The 18,365-nt window shown below is 42.6% G+C and overlaps 1 protein-coding gene across 5 annotated transcripts in view; it reads left to right on the forward strand.

The window, feature by feature from the left end:
• LOC143996813 (serpin B6-like) overlaps positions 1-18,365 on the forward strand; it is a 60,755-nt gene that overhangs the window by 39,096 nt on the left and 3,294 nt on the right. For 3 of the 5 annotated variants that reach the window (XM_077492091.1, XM_077492094.1, XM_077492093.1), the window contains exons 4-7: positions 2,315-2,432; positions 4,019-4,161; positions 5,410-5,577; positions 13,026-15,536. In XM_077492091.1, the coding sequence (XP_077348217.1) occupies positions 2,315-2,432; positions 4,019-4,161; positions 5,410-5,577; positions 13,026-13,430 (834 nt within the window). In that variant the 3' untranslated portion in view covers positions 13,431-15,536. Of the gene's footprint in view, positions 1-2,314; positions 2,433-4,018; positions 4,162-5,409; positions 5,578-13,025; positions 15,537-18,365 lie in introns of those variants that run through there. The other 2 variants (XM_077492095.1, XM_077492092.1) reach the window with 2 other exon arrangements.

Below are 18,365 nucleotides of genomic sequence, written 5' to 3' on the forward strand. Positions count from 1 at the left end.
CCAGTTGCTAACAGGCTGTGGCCTGGGGATTTCTGGTTTAGATAACATGGACAGTTTGTATTCTCTGTAAATTAATCTTAAGAGATTGAAACATATCTAAGGTTTTTTTTTTTAAATATATAAATATATTGACTAGGCCCATATGCATTTTTTTTCATCAGCTCCATTTGAATCATCTTGATCTCTCCACCGCAGTACAGACAGAAGTATTTTTTTTGGTATTAGAGTATGGAAAATTTCAACCCCTGCAGCTTTTTTGTGTCCCTGTTATATATTATTATATATATATATATATATTAACTGACTTCTTGTCTGTGACACCATGGGTCACTGTGACAGTAAGGCCCCTTTCACACTGGGGCGGTGAGGCCGTCGGCGGTAAAGTGCCGCTATTTTTAGCAGCGCTTTACCGTCGTTTTAGCGGCGGTCTGCGGGCGCTAGCGGGGTGGTTTTAACCCCCGCTAGCGGCCGAAAAAGGGTTAAAACCGCCCACATAGCGCCGCTGCAGCGGCGCTATGCCGGCGGTATTGCCGCGCTGTCCCATTGATTTCAATGGGTAGGAGCGGTGAATACACCGCTCCTTCACCGCTCCAAAGATGCGGCTAGCAGGACTTTTTTCACTGTCCTGCCAGCGCACCGCTCCAGTGTGAAAGCCCTCCGGCTTTCACACTGGAGTGAAAGGGGCCGGTTTTTTCCAGGCGCTACACAGGCGCTATTTTTTGCGCTGTAACGCCTGAATACAGCCCCAGTGTGAAAGCAGCCTTAGTAAGGGGCAAACTCTCGAATGCAGCCTTGGATAGCAGTATAAACCGTGTTCTTTTTTATTTTTAATTCTTTATTTCATTTTATAATTTTCCATCATACAAAAATATATATCACAATTAAAATTACCCACGTCCTTTATTCAAACATCCAATTTACCCCCCCCCCCCCATGCACCAATGTCTCTATCAGTGTAGGTAATGTATCTTCTCCTGTCCCTTTCACTACTTATCATCTTCCCTATTCCTCCTGACTCCTCACTTCTCTCCAGACTTGTTTTCTAGTTCATTTGGTTATCTCCAGGAGTTTTTAAACTTGTCCCGCTCTTTCATTTAGCCTTCCAGTCAACCTTGCCTGTATGATCCTCCTCCCATTCCTCTTCCTTCTCGAACTTTTGTATCCTGTTCACTCGGAATATACAATCCCGAATTTTAGGGCTTTGTTTCCTGCCATTTTTTTTTTTTTAAATTAGGCTCTTTGCTACGTTAAACAAGATTGGACTTATTGACGCTTTATATTGCCTCACTGATCTATTAGTCCCATGGAATAAACACGTCCATGGGTCCGCTGGGATTATTTTGTTAGTGATTTAGCTTTATAAAGTCTAATATCTCCAACCAATATTTTTTAATGATGGTTTAGTCCCACGAAATGTGGAACGTTGTACCTTTTTATTATATTTCTATCAATTAAATTCTATCAGGCGTGGGATGCCATCTTACCAAACATTTATAGTTTGTTTCCGCCATCTTGGCGCCTATCGCGGATCCGAGTCAATTTCCAAATTTTCCCTAATCTATGTGAAGTGCATTTGGTTCCTATTTCCCTTTCCCATTTCTTGACATATGGAGGGACCTCCGATCCCTCTCCCTCGGAGAGAATTCTGTACAAACATGTTATATTATTTTTAGAGTTCCCCTTCATGACCAACCTCTCTAACGGAGTGTACTCTTCTCCAGATCTAATTGGGGTTGGTAATTTCTCCACAAAACATTTCAATTGGATTTCCCGTTATATGTCAATTTTCATCACCACGTGTCTGAAGTTTTTGTAAAGTGCGTATTTTACTATATCTTTCACTTGCACATTTTCTTTTTTAATCCAATTTCCTCCCACTTCCTGCCTCCCGGGCTCAAAATATTCCTTTTCCTTTAAATAGATCAGCGATGAGTTATACTTCCATTTTTTGTGAATATGTACCCTATCCTATACCTTAAATATTGTGCGTGTGATGTCATGTGTATTTTGGCCCAAAGTTCTAAATTGAGGTGGATTCCATATTATGTGACTAAATGTGAATTATTGAACATGTATTCTATATTTGTCCATCTTTTATCACTGTGTTCTAAACAGTCGTTGCTCCTAGCCCAAAGAATTTCTCCACTGGATATATATTTCAAGCCAAAGAATAACGCCTTTATCTATGTCACTGAAAAAGTTTTAGTCTTCTTGATTAAGTGGTAATAGTAAATTTTATTCTTGCTAGTTTTGCCTGAACTAGAATATTTTTTTCTTCTGCATTGTTGCTATTAATGATGATTTCATTTTTCAGGATTTTCTTGCATCAACTCAGAAACACTATCATGCAGATTCACAGGCTGTAGACTTTTCTGGAAAGGCAGAAGACTGTAGAAAAGAAATTAATACCTGGGTGGAACAAAAGACAGAAGGTGGCAAAAAATATGTTTGTGTGTGTGTATATATATATATATATATATATATATATATATATATATATATATATATATATATAATTTTTTTTTTAAGTTTCTGTTTACAGATTATGTCCGCACAAACCTTTGCTCATAAAATATATGTAAAGTAAACCTAAAGACAAAAATGTACTGTATTGCAGCTTACCAATCCCTAAATGTGTTGGCTACATTTGTTTTCTTTTGTAGTCTTTTTTCATGTTTATCTTTTACTTACTGATCCATTCAGAAAGTCTGTTCATTTTTAGTTATTTTTGACATACTGTTTCTCAACCTTTTTTCTCAGTCAAGGCACATTTAGAATTGTGCACAATCTTGGGGCATACCTGAGAGCTCATTCATACCAGGAGGTGTATCCAAGTGCTCGGTTATTTTTGCACGTTCCCACACGTTGTGTTTAATGGGCTGATCTGTGTATGAGGAGCATGCAATGAAAAAAGTCAACATGATTTTTCAAATTGCGCCACACCAAAACGCATGGTACTGTTGTTAGCGCGTGTGAACGCATGTGCATTTTCTAGATGCTTGGGGTGCCATTAGGAATTAATGTCCCCAGTGCACATCTGCAAAAGGTATCGCAGAGTTCAGTAGTCTGCAGGTTGTAAATATTCACTCCCCCCCCCCATGTCCCCTGCTAGCACAGATCACCCTCTCCAAAATCCTTGCTCCTAGCACTATTTCCCCCCCCCCACCCAATCGATCCCCGCTCCTAGCACAAATAGCCCCCCCCCCCAATACCTGCTCCTATCGCAAATTCCCCTCTCAAATATCCTCTCCTAGCACAAAATGTGGGCTGCGCTCTCCCTTCTGTATGTATACAGGAGATGACAAAGGAATGCTGGCTGATAAGAACTGTCCAGGGTTTGATTACCACCCCCTACACAGCCTGCACCTGCTCCCGTCACCCTCCTCCTCTGTGCTTCTATCTGTAGGCCTGTTGGCAACCCAGTAAGCTGTGTGGGTGCCCAACATGTCCTTAGCAGCCTATGACGTCATTGGTTGGTGGGATGCGGGCAGATGACTGAAACAGCTTTCTACGTTGTTAACAGGAGTACAAGAAAAGGGGAGAGCTGGGAGGAGGTGTGGGCTGTGCTCTCACTTCTGTCTGTATACTGGGGTTAAAGGGGTTTTAAAGGTAAATGTTTTTTCACCTTCATGCATTCTATGCATGAAGGTGAAAAAACATCTGACAGTGCCTGCGCCCCCAGCCCCCCCCCCCCCCCTGTTTTACTTACCTCACCCCTCGAAAATCCCGTGCTCTCCCCCGCCGTCCTTTCCACCATTCAGCCTGGCCGCTGATTGGCTGGAGTGGATGGATGGAAAGCAGCGCAGCCATTGGCTCGCGCTGCTGTCAATCACATCCACTGACGCAGAGCGCCGGAGGGAGGGGCCGTGTGATACAGCGAGCGGCTATAGTTTGCAACTTTTCTTTGTGTCCTTAAGAATAAGGACTTCACTAATTTAATGAATATATTAAAATATATTGTATAAGCCTTCTAATGTTCAGTACTGATTTTGTTCCATAATTTTCAAATTTTATTTAGGTAAAATCAAGGACCTGTTACCAAGCGACAGTGTGGATTCACTTACTAGACTTGTACTAGTAAATGCTATCTACTTCAAAGGAAATTGGGCCAACCAGTTTGACAAGCAAAGTACATCAGAAATGCCCTTCAAATTGAATAAGGTATGAATCATAGATACTTTGTAACCCCAAGGTACTACTTGGAATCTCATTAATGATTTATAATGGCGAGTCCATATATCACTATCCACTCTCTGCTATACACTGCATATTTATAAACTGCAGACCGCTGTGTGGCACCTGTGGTATGTCAGAGTTCTTCTAATTACATTATTGACAAGACAAAGCCTTTTTTTTTTTTTTTTTTTTATCATTTATTTAAATAGTGCTCCAAATGCTTCAGAGTCCTGAAGCCAGCAAAGCACTAAACATGTTTTTTAATCACAGCCCTTTCACCACAGTGAGGCCACACCACTATTTAATACATTGAATGCTGATTTGTTGCAGTGAGGTAAGACAGATTGCAAGACTTGCATATGTGAAAGAATCAGCTAGAGAGCGTTCTACTCCCCAATGTATCCATCCACCTACGATATATCAATATACATGTACAGTATAATTTAACCCCCTAATAATCAGGCATGGGATTAACAGTCCAATCTCTTAATATCCTTTCAAAAGGCCATAGAACTTCTGCCTATTTTTACACCAGTATCTCCGCTTTGTTCCAGTTTTCTTCCAACCTGACATGGCTGGTATGCACAGCTGCATTACCAGAGATATTGGCCAGATAGGTGTGGAAAAGAGGTTTACTTTTTCTTTTACATAGTAGCAGACAGGCAAATCTAAGGTGCAGTATTGTTCCACCATGTGGGCGAGAGGTAGGTTAGGTATGCATACAGGTTTGGTATCTTGTACCTAGGACAGCTGGCAGAATATGTTAAGAACTGTAACTGGACAGAAAATCTTTTAAATGTTTGCAAAGGTTTGTAGAAGAAATTGAAGGAGGTTTTCTCTTTTTTATTTTTTTTTGTTTCCATAAATAAAACACAACAGTTAAAATTGTTTTATAAAGTACATATTCTGCCAAAAGAAAACTGTAAATTGTGTGCAAATATGCAAAGCTGTATTAAATCTATTATCTGAAACTGAACTGTAAAATGGCAAGTATTATTCATGAGGGTATGAATTACCCCTGGTCAATAGGGTGTTGCATACACTATTATTCTGCAGTATAAGCTCTGTAGTTTAAGAGGCCATTTATTAAACCTTGCTTGATGTGGTTTATGTCATTTTAGAAAGTTTTGCTTTATTTTTTACTGGTCACTTTGCTTAGCTGTAGGAGTTCATTATGTTTTTTGAAATTATGCTGACGTGAATTGTAATGTATTCTTGGGTTTATGTTGTTAGAATGAAACCAAGCCTGTGCAGATGATGTTCAAAAAAGCAAAATTTCCAATGACCTACGTAGGAGATTTGTTCACAAAAGTTATTGAACTGCCCTATGTGAATAATGAGTTGAGTATGTTTATACTGCTCCCTGATGAAATTCAGGATGGAACCACTGGCTTGGAAAAGGTAAGAAACTTCTCCAGTGTAACCTCTGTTGGGTTGTTTGACTTTTTATGAAAGGTCAAGGTGTACCTTCTAAGATCACTTTTTAATTGGATGTTCTTATAATTTTTTTTTAAATTGCATTTTAGTGTAAATATGAGATGTGAGGTCTCTCTGACCACAGATCTCATATTTAAGAGGACCTGTCATGCTTTTTTTTTTTTTTTATTACAAGGGATTTTTACATTCCTTGTAATAGGAATAAAAGTGACACAAATTAAATTTTTTTTAAAAGAACAGTGAAAAAAATAAAAATAAAAGTTTAAAATAAGAAAAAAATAAAATAATTTTAAACGTGCCCCGTTGCGCCAAGCTTGCGTGCCGAAGCAAACGCATATGTGAGCAGCGCCCACATATGAAAGCCGTGTTCAAACCACACATGTGAGGTATCGCCGTGATCGGTAGAACGAGAGCAGTAATTCTATCCCTAGACCTCCTCTGTAACTCAAAACATGCAACCTGTAGAATTTTTTTTTAAACGTCGCCTATGGAGATTTTAAAGGGTAAAAGTTTGTCGCCATTCCATGAGTGGGAGCGATTTTGAAGCGTGACACGTTAGGTATCAATTTACTTGGCGTAACATTATCTTTTACAATATAAAAAAAAATTGGGCTAACTTTACTGTTTTCTTTTTTTTATTAAATTATTAAGTCCGCTGCGCAAATACGGTGTGACAGACAGTATTGCAACGACCATCATTTTTTTTTCTAGGGTGTTAGAATAAAAAATATATATAATGTTTATGGGTTCTAAGTAAAGGGAAGGAGATAGGCTGGCAGGCAGTGAAAACTGGCAAGGGAAGCTCCATTAGCATTGCTGGTTGTCATACCAACGGCCACCACAAGAGGGCGCCAGATTGCAGAAGGAACCATAGGATCGCAGAAGGCCTCAAAGCCACAGCCTCAATTACCGGCGGCCCGACGCGTTCACACCGGGGGGAGGGTCCACGGAGATGCCCCCAGCTGTGCTGCCCCAGGCACCAGGTCGTATATAGTACTAGTATATAGTAATTTAACCTAAAGGTTTCATATTAAATGATGGAGTTGTAAAACAAAGACTGTTATTTGTATACATGTAAAATGCTGGATATTTTTCTTCCTTTAATGTATTTGGCTGTACTTTTTGTTTTATTGCTACAGTGTTTGCGAAGTTTGCTTTATGTTATGGTCATTGTGCTAGATACCTACTCTATCAATGTAATGAGTCTAGCTTGCATAGACACTACTTTTTAAAAGTATGTAGACAATGTTTAAAATAGATATGATAATAGATAAAGGATGTGTGTGTGTGAAAGTATATGTCAGGATTTCTATATGCGAAAGGAGCCACTCGTAAGAACTTGCTGCGAACAGCAGTTTTGTGGTTCGCTAAGGATTATCTGGATGGTGGGATCTCCTCCATACAAAGCTGATCACACATGGCTGAACAATTGTCAGGTTAGTAAGCTATTAAAATACAATTACAGTGTCTTCAAAATACAAATTGCAGTTAACTATAGCAACCAATCAGCATTTATTTTGCTTAAAGTGGTTGTTAACCCACTTCTACTAAATCCTGTAATCCTCATCTGTATCATAATAATAAGCTCAGCTCCCGGGGCTCAGCTGACTTGTCAGCCATCTTCTCTCTCAGGCTCACAGATTCAGTGGGTGGGGGCCAAGCACTCCTGCTGACATCAGCCAGGGAGGGGGGAGAGAGAGCTGACAGTCAGTTGAGCTCTGATCGGCAGATTTGTTTATATAACACAGGGACACTTATTAGAATAGAAGTTATGAGAGCAGCAGGAGCGGGGAATGGGAGGTGGCGGTCACTGGTATGAGCAGACAGGGTGGGAAGGGGGAAGGAGGACAGAGGAGACACAGATGCAGGAGAGCAGGGCTGTGGATGACAGAGGAACGTAAACTGACCATGTTGTCAGGGCTCAGCAGTCCTGATTATCCTGGTCAGTTTACAGAGGGGAGGGCATAGCCAGGCAGGGTCAGCCAGGCATTTCCGGTGATACGGGGGCAGGGCACAAGCACTGTGCTGTATAACCTGCTTCAAGGGAACAGGATCCGTTTTTTTTTTTTTTTTGGGGGGGGTGTAACAAACGCTTTAAGTGAGACCAGCACAATATACATCCAGAATGGTTGCTGTTTCTTGCATCTAAAGCAGGCCATACACCTATAGATTATCTGCAGATTTTCTATGGTTAGATGGAAAAAGTGCAACAGATTTCTCCATGTTCGCTAAACTGTGTGGATGGAGTAATCTCCCACTTTTTCCATCTAACCATAGAAAATCTGCAGATAATATATAGGTGTATGGCCAGCTTTTGACTTGGCACTTAAGTATGAGAAGCGTTTATTAATTGGAATGGAATTGTTGTAATAAACACCATTGTGATCGTGTAGGCCGATTAGTGAGATCTATTTGACAATGCAGCTGGTGGTGATAGAGAAAATGTAAAAAAATGCTTCCCACTTGCTTCACCTGGAGAAATTGCACATCTAAGGCCACGTACACACGGGCGGACTGTTCGCCCAACCTTGTTCGGCAAACAGTTTCATCAAACAGTCCGCTCAAAATTTGCATGAGCGGACTTGCCCACACACGAGCGGACTGTTTGACGAACAAGGTTGGGCAAACAGTTCGCTCAACTTTTGAAATGAACGGACTCGCCCACGTAAGGCGGAGGCAAATCCGCCCATTTCGAGCGCGTGTACAGGTAGGCGGGGCCCGCGAAGGAGACGTCGCGGGCTCCGCCGCCTGGAATGGGCTTAAAGGGGAACCCCAACGCCGAAAAAAAATCGGCGTGGGGGTTCCCCCCAAGTCCACACCAGACCCTTGTCCGAGCACGCTACCCGGCCGGCCAGGAAAGGGGGGCGAGCGAGCGCGCCCCCCCTCCTGAGCCGTACCAGGCCGCGTGCCCTCAACATGGGGGGTGCCTTGGGGAAGGGGGGGCCGCGCGGCCCCCCCACCCCAAAGCACCTTGTCCCCATGTTGATGAGGACAAGGGCCTCTTCCCGACAACCCTGGCCGTTGGTTGTCGGGGTCTGCGGGCGGGGGGCTTATCGGAATCCGGGAGCCCCCTTTAAGAAGGGGGCCCCCGGATACCGGCCCCCCACCCTATGTGAATGAGTATGGGGTACAATGTACCCCTACCCATTCACCTGTGAACTAAAGTACAATAAAAAACACAACACAGAGAAAAAATATTTTATTGCACAGCTCCGGGGGTCTTCGGGGGTCTTCTCGCCGGACTCCTCCGCTATGTGTGTGTAGCTCTTTTGCTAGCGGAGGAGTCCGGCTTTCTTCCTCCCCGCCGCCGGCCTCTTCTCCCGACTTCGGGGGTCTTGTCCCCCTCTTCGGTTCTTCTGCCGGGCCACCGCGCCTGGTCCGGTGGCCCGGTCTTCTGTCGCCGTCTTCCGTTCTTCTGTCGCCGCCTTCGGTTCTTCTGCCGGGCCACCGCGCCTTCTTGTAGCTCTTTTACAGGCGGTGGCCCGGTCTTCTGTCGCCGCTGTCGTCGCCGCCGCCGCCTTCCGTTCTTGTTCTTCTTCTTCTTCTCCTGGAGATGTTGACTCGACGATCTCTCCGGCCGGAATGCCAGAGCCGCGCTGTGCGGTCACTTATATAGTGACAATGGGGCGGTGTCACATGGTATATGTCACATGGGTTGGTCACATGGTGACCCCGCCCCCTTACGATGTCATAGTCCCCATGTGACATCAACCCATGTGACCAACCCATGTGACATATACCATGTGACACCGCCCCATTGTCACTATATAAGTGGCAGCGGAGCGTGTCCCTGGCATTCCGGCCGGAGAGATCGTCGAGTCAACATCTCCAGGAGAAGAAGAAGAAGAACAAGAAGAAGAACAAGAACGGAAGGCGGCGGCGGCGACGACAGCGGCGACAGAAGACCGGGCCACCGCCTGTAAAAGAGCTACAAGAAGGCGCGGTGGCCCGGCAGAAGAACCGAAGGCGGCGACAGAAGAACGGAAGACGGCGACAGAAGACCGGGCCACCGGACCAGGCGCGGTGGCCCGGCAGAAGAACCGAAGAGGGGGACAAGACCCCCGAAGTCGGGAGAAGAGGCCGGCGGCGGGGAGGAAGAAAGCCGGACTCCTCCGCTAGCAAAAGAGCTACACACACATAGCGGAGGAGTCCGGCGAGAAGACCCCCGAAGACCCCCGGAGCTGTGCAATAAAATATTTTTTCTCTGTGTTGTGTTTTTTATTGTACTTTAGTTCACAGGTGAATGGGTAGGGGTACATTGTACCCCATACTCATTCACATAGGGTGGGGGGCCGGTATCCGGGGGCCCCCTTCTTAAAGGGGGCTCCCGGATTCCGATAAGCCCCCCGCCCGCAGACCCCGACAACCAACGGCCAGGGTTGTCGGGAAGAGGCCCTTGTCCTCATCAACATGGGGACAAGGTGCTTTGGGGTGGGGGGGCCGCGCGGCCCCCCCTTCCCCAAGGCACCCCCCATGTTGAGGGCACGCGGCCTGGTACGGCTCAGGAGGGGGGCGCGCTCGCTCGCCCCCCTTTCCTGGCCGGCCGGGTAGCGTGCTCGGACAAGGGTCTGGTGTGGACTTGGGGGGAACCCCCACGCCGATTTTTTTCGGTGTTGGGGTTCCCCTTTAAGCCCATTCCAGGCGGCGGAGCCCGCGACGTCTCCTTCGCGGGCCCCGCCTACCTGTACACGCGCTCGAAATGGGCGGACTTTCCGAGCGGGAACAGTCCGCTCATTTCGAAAGTACAGCGGACAAGCCCACACACGGGCGGACTGTTCGCTCAAACACAGTTTCAGCGGACAGTTTTTCGGAATTTCCGAAAGACTTTGTCCGTCCAACTGTCCGCTGAAACTGTCCGCTGAAAGCCCACACACGAGCGGACTGTCCGCCCAAACACTGTTCAGCGGACAAGGTTGGGCGAACAGTCCGCCCGTGTGTACGCGGCCTTATCCTTGCTAAGTCATCATAGGCTATGCTGGGCTTGGGCAATTATAACATTACAAAAGTCACCAAAAACAATTTTGTTTTAGTTGGTTGTAAAGCATGCAAATGTTTGCCCTTTTAATTTTAATATTTTTCCATGTGTTCCATATGAATCCTTGAAATATGGTGCTTTGGATTACCATCCTCGACTTTAGCTGAGCCAAAGTCTGCAAAAACAGCCACTCTTTAGGCTGGGTTCACACTATTGTGAATTGGATGTGGGTTTCCTCCGCATCCAATACGCATGTCAGGAGATTGTGACCGGCTCTCTATGGGGAGCAAATTGCACAGGAGTCCTGTTTCGGGGGATGAATTCAGCCTAAAATTCGCACTGAAATCAGGCCTGAAACAGTGAACAGGGATGCACCAGGCCCCTGCTGTGAGCCACTCCATGCGGCAGTATGAACCCAGCCTCAATGAAAATCAAAGCATCTTTAAAACATTTTAGGGGAGGTAAAGAATCGCAAGTTCTCAGAATTCTAACTCTACATATGTGCTGCACACCCATATACAAGCTGGCCTGTAGGAGATCAAGAAATTATTTTAAAGAGGGGGAGAGATACAGTGCCTTGCGAAAGTATTCGGCCCCCTTGAACTTTTCAACCTTTTGCCACTTTTCAGGCTTCAAACATAAAGATATAAAATTTTTATTTTTTGTGAAGAATCGCCAACAAGTGGGACACAATTGTGAAGTGGAACGAAATCTATTGGATAATTTAAACTTTTTTAGCAAATAAAAAAACTGAAAAGTGGTGCGTGCAAAATTATTCGGCCCCTTTACTTTCCGTGCAGCAAACTCACTCCAGAAGTTCAGCGAGGATCTCTGAATGATCCAATGTTGCCCTAAATGACTGATAGTGATAAATAGAATCCACCTGTGTGTAATCAAGTCTCTGTATAAATGCACCTGCTCTGTGATAGTCTCAGGGTTCTGTTGAAAGCGCAGAGAGCATCATGAAGACCAAGGAACACACCAGGCAGGTCCGTAATACTGTTGTGGAGAAGTTTAAAGCCGGATTTGGATACAAAAAGATTTCCCAAGCTTTAAACATCCCAAGGAGCACTGTGCAAGCGATCATTTTGAAATGGAAGGAGTATCAGACCACTGCAAATCTACCAAGACCTGGCCGTCCCTCTAAACTTTCAGCTCCGACAAGGAGAAGACTGATCAGAGATGCAGCCAAGAGGCCCATGATCACTCTGGATGAACTGCAGAGAACTACAGCTGAGGTGGGAGAGTCTGTCCATAGGACAACAATCAGTCGTACACTGCACAAATCTGGCCTTTATGGAAGAGTGGCAAGAAGAAAGCCATTTCTCAAAGATATCCATAAAAAGTCTCGTCTAAAGTTTTGCCACAAGCCACCTGGGAGACACACACCAAACATGTGGAAGAAGGTGCTCTGGTCAGATGAAACCAAAATCGAACTTTTTGCCCACAATGCAAAACGATATGTTTGGCGTAAAAGCAACACAGCTCATCACCCTCAACACACCATCCCCACTGTCAAACGTGGTGGTGGCAGCATCATGGTTTGGGCCTGCTTTTCTTCAGCAGGGACAGGGAAGATGGTTAAAACTGAGGGGAAGATGGATGCAGCCAAATACAGGACCATTCTGGATGAAAACCTGTTGGAGTCTGCAAAAGACCTGAAACTGGGACGGAGATTTATCTTCCAACAAACATACAGCAAAATCTACAAAGGAATGGTTCACAAATAAACGTATCCAGGTGTTAGAATGGCCAAGCCAAAGTCCAGACCTGAATCCAATCGAGAATCTGTTTAAAGAGCTGAAAACTGCTGTTCACAAACGCTCTCCATCCAACCTCACTGAGCTCGAGCTGTTTTGCAAGGAAGAATGGGCAAGAATTTCAGTCTCTCAATGTGCAAAACTGATAGAGACATACCCCAAGCGACTTGCAGCTGTAATCGCAGCAAAAGGTGGCTCTACAAAGTATTAACGCAAGGGGGCCGAATAATTTTACACGCCCCACTTTTCATTTTTTTATTGGTTAAAAAAGTTTCAAAAATCCAACAGCTTTCGTTCCACTTCACAATTGTGTCCCACTTGTTGGTGATTCTTCACAAAAACTATAAATTTTATATCTTTATGTTTGAAGCCTGAAATGTGGCAAAAGGTTGAAAAGTTCAAGGGGGCCGAATACTTTCGCAAGGCACTGTAAATGCAATGTTCTTCACATTATGGCATTTTGTATTGCTGAAATCAGTTTGCTTATGTGAAAGGCTTTGAGGTTGTTTAGCATCTACAGTTTGCGCAGAGCTTTACAAAATAAATGGAGACAATACAATTCAATACAAGAGGGTTTGGAGGGTCCTGCTCCTGGAAGCTTACAATCGAATAGGTTGTTTTAGTAGTGTACTGAATTATTTTTAAATTAATTGTTACAAAATTTTTGTTCTTTTCAGCTTGAAAAAGAGTTAACGTATAGTAAATTTTTGGAGTGGACAAACCCAGACATGATGGACAGAACAGAAATGGAGTTGTTTGTACCAAAGTTTAAGCTAGAAGACAGTTATGACCTGAAGTCTGTACTTAGTGACATGGGGATGGCTGATGCTTTTGACCAAGGCAAAGCAGACTTCTCGGGAATGTCTAGTAATAACGAACTAGTGCTTTCTAAAGTAGTCCACAAATCTTTTGTAGATGTAAATGAGGAGGGTACCGAGGCAGCTGGTGCAACAGTAGGAATTATGATGATGCGTTGTATAATGATTGTTCCAAAGATATACTGTGACCATCCCTTCCTGTTCTTTATCACCCACAAGCAGAGCCGTAGCATTTTGTTTTGTGGCAGGTACAGTTCACCTTGAACTGCATTTCAATCGCTGAAATACTGAGGTTGACTAAACCTAAAAAGGCCAATCTGGGTAATAAGACTTCTTGCAATAATCACAAATCGGTTTGAAAACATTAGTCATTGTAATTTAGGCTACACATATGTTAATCATTGGTCGCCAGAGTCATGAAAGACCTTCTATACACATCAAAAAGTTTTTTTTTTTTCTAATTAATTCTAATGGTGCTAGATAAAATGTAAATGATTCCAGGCACAGGAAATGCATATTTATATTGCTGGAAAGCATACATTTATCTTGTGAAAAAATAGACGTGATAAGACTGGTAGTCTACAAAAGCTCTTTCGTATACCAATCTTTAATCCAATTATTTCTTTGGACTGTGTCTAAGGTCTATGTTTACACTTAATTTTATTAGTTCAGTCAAAGCAAGCACATCTGTAGAGACTACATTTATTTTTAGAGGCTCCTTTAAGAATTCACAATGAAATAGCCCATAGCTACCAGTCAGAATTCAGCCTTAAATGATCTAACTTCATTAGGATGAGATCTGGTAGGTATCTATGGGTTTCTGCACTTCAGATTTGCTCTTTGTGATGCCTTTCTAAATAATCTTGTGTTATTGTGTAATAAGCTTGTGTCAATTTTTCTATAATTCTGTTGCTTTTAAAGTGCCTTTTTAGGTTTAGGTTTCCTTTGCTTCTAACCTACTAAACATTATATATTTTACATATAGCAAACAATTATTAATGCTCAACAACCGTCCTCAGACTAATTAATAAAGAAAAGGTTCACATCCTATATAGTTTGTTTGTCCCACTGAGTTTTGTGCCTTATTTAAGTGTCCTTTCCAAATGGAAATGACTACTTACTTTTTGATTTCTAAACTGTATACCATATAATTTATCACAGGAAAAGGTACTTGCAACACTATCTACAATGTGTAAATGGTTCAATATACTGTAGCTGCCTATTACAAAATTATGATGATAAATGCTTTAAAGTGGATGTAAACCCAATTCATGAAATGAAAGTAGTGTTTTCTTATCTCTCTCCAAAGCTCTAAATTCTGTGGCTTTCTCCTGCTTTGTAGCTCTGTTATCAGCCTGATAACATCTGACAAGTTCTCCAACAGGAGATAAAAGCAGCCTGAAATTTTTATCTGGGATGTTGCTATAAATTTATTAGCAGACAGCTTGCCTTCTCACAGCACAGGTCTGCACATTCCTTCATTTGCCAATGTGGAGTGGGGATATGTGCCTTTACTCCAATCAGCTGTCTTGGCTGTATGCCCAGACAATAAAACTCAGTGCTGAACAGGAAGAGAAAATCTGTAACAGGATTTGCACTTTCTAAAGGATATCTAAAGCTGAAAACAGCAGATATACATGTAAAACGTATGTAGGGAGATTTGTTTCATCTGAGGCTGTTCACTTCACTGGATATATGTGAGGGTTTATATCCACTTTAATGACCTTTTGATAGGGTACATTGTCATTCGTGAATGTTTCACTTACATAGCAAAGTTGTATGCTAGTACTGTGAATTCTTCAAGTAATAGTCATTGTGGTTGATTTACTAAACCCAAATAGGCTGTTCATTTTACAGGGACAGTTGAACTTTGCTTATGTGGTGAATTTTAATTTGCATAGATTATCCAATTGTGTACAAGCAAAAAAACAAATGTTTTGCACATTGTTGAATAATAGAAGCTTGACCTCCTTCACCAAGCTCTGGTGCAAATTCCCTTAAAAAGAAAAGCTTAGTTACCTTTGGTAAATTAACCCCATTGAGGCTGGTTCATCATGCTGCAGTAGTATGTAATGCCCAAAAGAAGATCTTTCTGTGTTCCCTACTGCAATCAGGTTCTTTCTTCGTTGCTACTAGGGAAGGTAAGAAAATATAAAGTGGTAGCTGACTGGTTGCTGTAGAGTAACACAGACCATTAATCTTGTATTATTCCCATATGTGGATGTTGATAGGTTTATTTCTTGGACATTATTGATACTTTATTTCAGTATGACCTTTTTTATATGTTGCGTGTTTATAGTTGTATGTATGTATGTTAAAGACATCACACCTTTTTGTCTCATGGAATAAAGCAAACGTTTCTGAAAAAAATGTCATGCTATGTTCATTATCATTATTCCATTTCATTTTATTAGAAAACCTAAGCTGAAAGTTTTCTATCACCAGTGCCCAAAGACTCCCTTGAAATACATGTATTTCAGATCTTTTTACAAAGATAATCGATAATATTGTAGGCCATTTAAATAAGATTGTCAGACTATACCTGTGCTCATTGTGAAGACAGGAAAGTATGTATTGTTTCAATGGGAGCATGGGTGCACTGGCTTTGGTACATGTCCAGCATTTGCTGGAGGTCCCAATGTTCAGACTAGTGGGTGGGGCCTGTTTTGTTATGTAGTTAATAAATTATAGAGACCACATTATCCACAGATGCCTGTAGACACTGTTAAAGTAGAACTAAAGGTTAGTTGTGTTTTTTATTTGTCTTTTTTAAATAACAAATATTTTATACTTACCTGCTCTGTTCAATGGTTTTGCACAAAGCAGCCCTGACTCCTCACTTTTGACCAGTGCCTCCAATAGCAAACCACTTTTGATATGGGGGCACTGGTGGGGGCTTTCTCCTGAGGCCTGCTCTATGCATCCATAAGACACACAGAGCCGTGGCTCAGCTCCCCCCACTGTTCTTTCCTTATTGGCTCACTGGCTGTGATTGACAGCAGTGGGAGCCAATGGCTCCTGCTGCTATCTCAGCCAATGAGGAGTGCTGGGACAGGCGAGGCTTTCGCACACATCACTGGATCAAGAGGAGTCTCAGGTGATTCTTAGGGGGGTGGGGGCTGTGGGGGGAGCAGCACATAGGTTATTTACCTTCATGCACAGAATGCATGAAGGTAAAAACCTTCAGCCTTTACAACCACTTTAACCTCCCTGGCGGTAATCCCAAGTGTGGCTTGGGGTGGATTTTCAGTACCAAAAGAGGTAACCCCGAGCCTCACTCAGGATCGCATCGCAGGATCCAGGCAAAGTTACTTATCTTGTCCCCAGGATCCTGCTAAGTCTCCCCGCTGTGTGTGCGAGCTGTTTCCTCCGCCGGCTCTATCACAGTGCCAAGCTCTGTTCCCTGAGAGCGTTACGACGCACGGGAATGGAGTATGGTGCCAAATTCAAAAAGTTAAAAACACTCAGTACAAACAGTACTCTGTATTCTTACAGATTACATCACTGTATCACATTATTTCACCTCCCTTTTGTCCCCAGTGCTGTGTCCAGTGCCCTGCATGCAGTTTTATATCATAAATACTGTTCTTTCTGCCTGGAAACTGGAGATTGTCCATAGCAACCAAAAAGCGTCCCTTTACATGAAAAGCGGTTTTAGACCAGCTAGAAACCAGCGATAATAAATTAGAATCACTTGCAGAATTGAGCGATAGTGATTTGTGGGGAAATTCGTCATCAAACACTGAAAGTAACGACAATTCTGCAACTGAGCAAATTTTAGTGTTTTTGATTTGATTACATTATTGAATAATTTTTATTATTATTTGTTATTATTTATTATATAATAATTTATTATTTCGGGTTTCAAACTTTTATACCCAGGATTTCTACTAGAGTCTTGTTTGGACAGATTTAAGTGTTGTTCCTAAAGCCCCATACACACAGTTTTTCTGCTGAGTTTTTCCTTCAGATTTACCAAAACCATACAATATGAGGTCAAACCTTAGGAGTTTCCAATTGTATGCAATCAGGCAGGCCCTTGTACTACATGGTTTTGGTAAATCTGATGGAAAAACTGATAGTGTGTATGGGGCATAAGAATTACAGGCCTACAATATAAAACTCCAAATTTCCATGCAAAACATTGTACTGCTTTCAGCATCAAAAATCTGAAATAATCCTACCGCCAGGGAGGTTAACAAACGCCAAGCAGATTTTTTTTTTACAGAGCACCAATCTTTGAAACATTTATTTTGGTTCATAAAAAGCATCTGTGCCAAGGTCACTCAATGTACTAGGAATGCATGTCAATCTTTGCATTTCATGTATATAAAGCTTTGGGTGGCCCCCAAAGTCCGGAGCTGGGAAAGTGAGTTAGACTCACTTGAGATGGTGCAGATTTGTTATGTTTTCTAGTATTTGTGAGATTAACACGATCCCATGTGACTTGAGGGAACTAATAAGGTAGCCATCCCCAATAGTTTTTAAGTGAACAGGTCAAGGTACTCCTATGAAAAATGCTGTTGCTCACTAGTTTCTAATAGTGCAAACTCTAGGGTTGTCATCCTTCATCCTTGCTTTGCTGTTTCAGTCACTGACCCGACCTGGAAGCTAGCACTCATGAGCTACAGAACGTATCCAGATCAATAACTCGGTATTCAGAAAAGCAAAAGTATAGCACTCTGCTGTTTTCTTTGATGCACCAGGTTGTGATGGAACTTCGCTGTTCTCACATATTGTATGTAATGATGTCACACTGGCTACCAGCTTTAGAAGCAGCTTTTTGTTTTTTCGTGCCTGAAATTGAACAACACATAACCTCTGGGGCAGTTGCACCCTGTGTATACCAAATGCTTTTTCTCCTTGTCTACTAAGAAAAAATAACAAATTCTGCTTACATTATTGTATATTAGCATTGTTTCTGGCACAAAGAAGAAATAAGGCTTTTACTAGGTAAGCATGTATTCTTTACATACATTTAAAGTAAACCTGGCAGTAAAAATGGTGCTAGCAGCCTTCGGCACTATAATATTGGCACTTTGCACCAAATGTTCCCTTCTTCTGTACGTTTTTACATGCACAACTCCATTCTATATCTTTCTGTTGGCCTGTTAGGTAACATATCTAAGAGACTGACTAATAGAAACGTGCAGAATGGGAGGATTAACACGCAACACTGACAGGAAGTGTCCAAATTGG

This window comes from Lithobates pipiens, unplaced genomic scaffold (assembly GCF_037356315.1).
Source record: "Lithobates pipiens isolate NorthernLeopardFrog02 unplaced genomic scaffold, aLitPip1_a1.2 Scaffold_19, whole genome shotgun sequence".
Classification (NCBI taxonomy): Eukaryota; Metazoa; Chordata; class Amphibia; order Anura; family Ranidae; genus Lithobates; species Lithobates pipiens.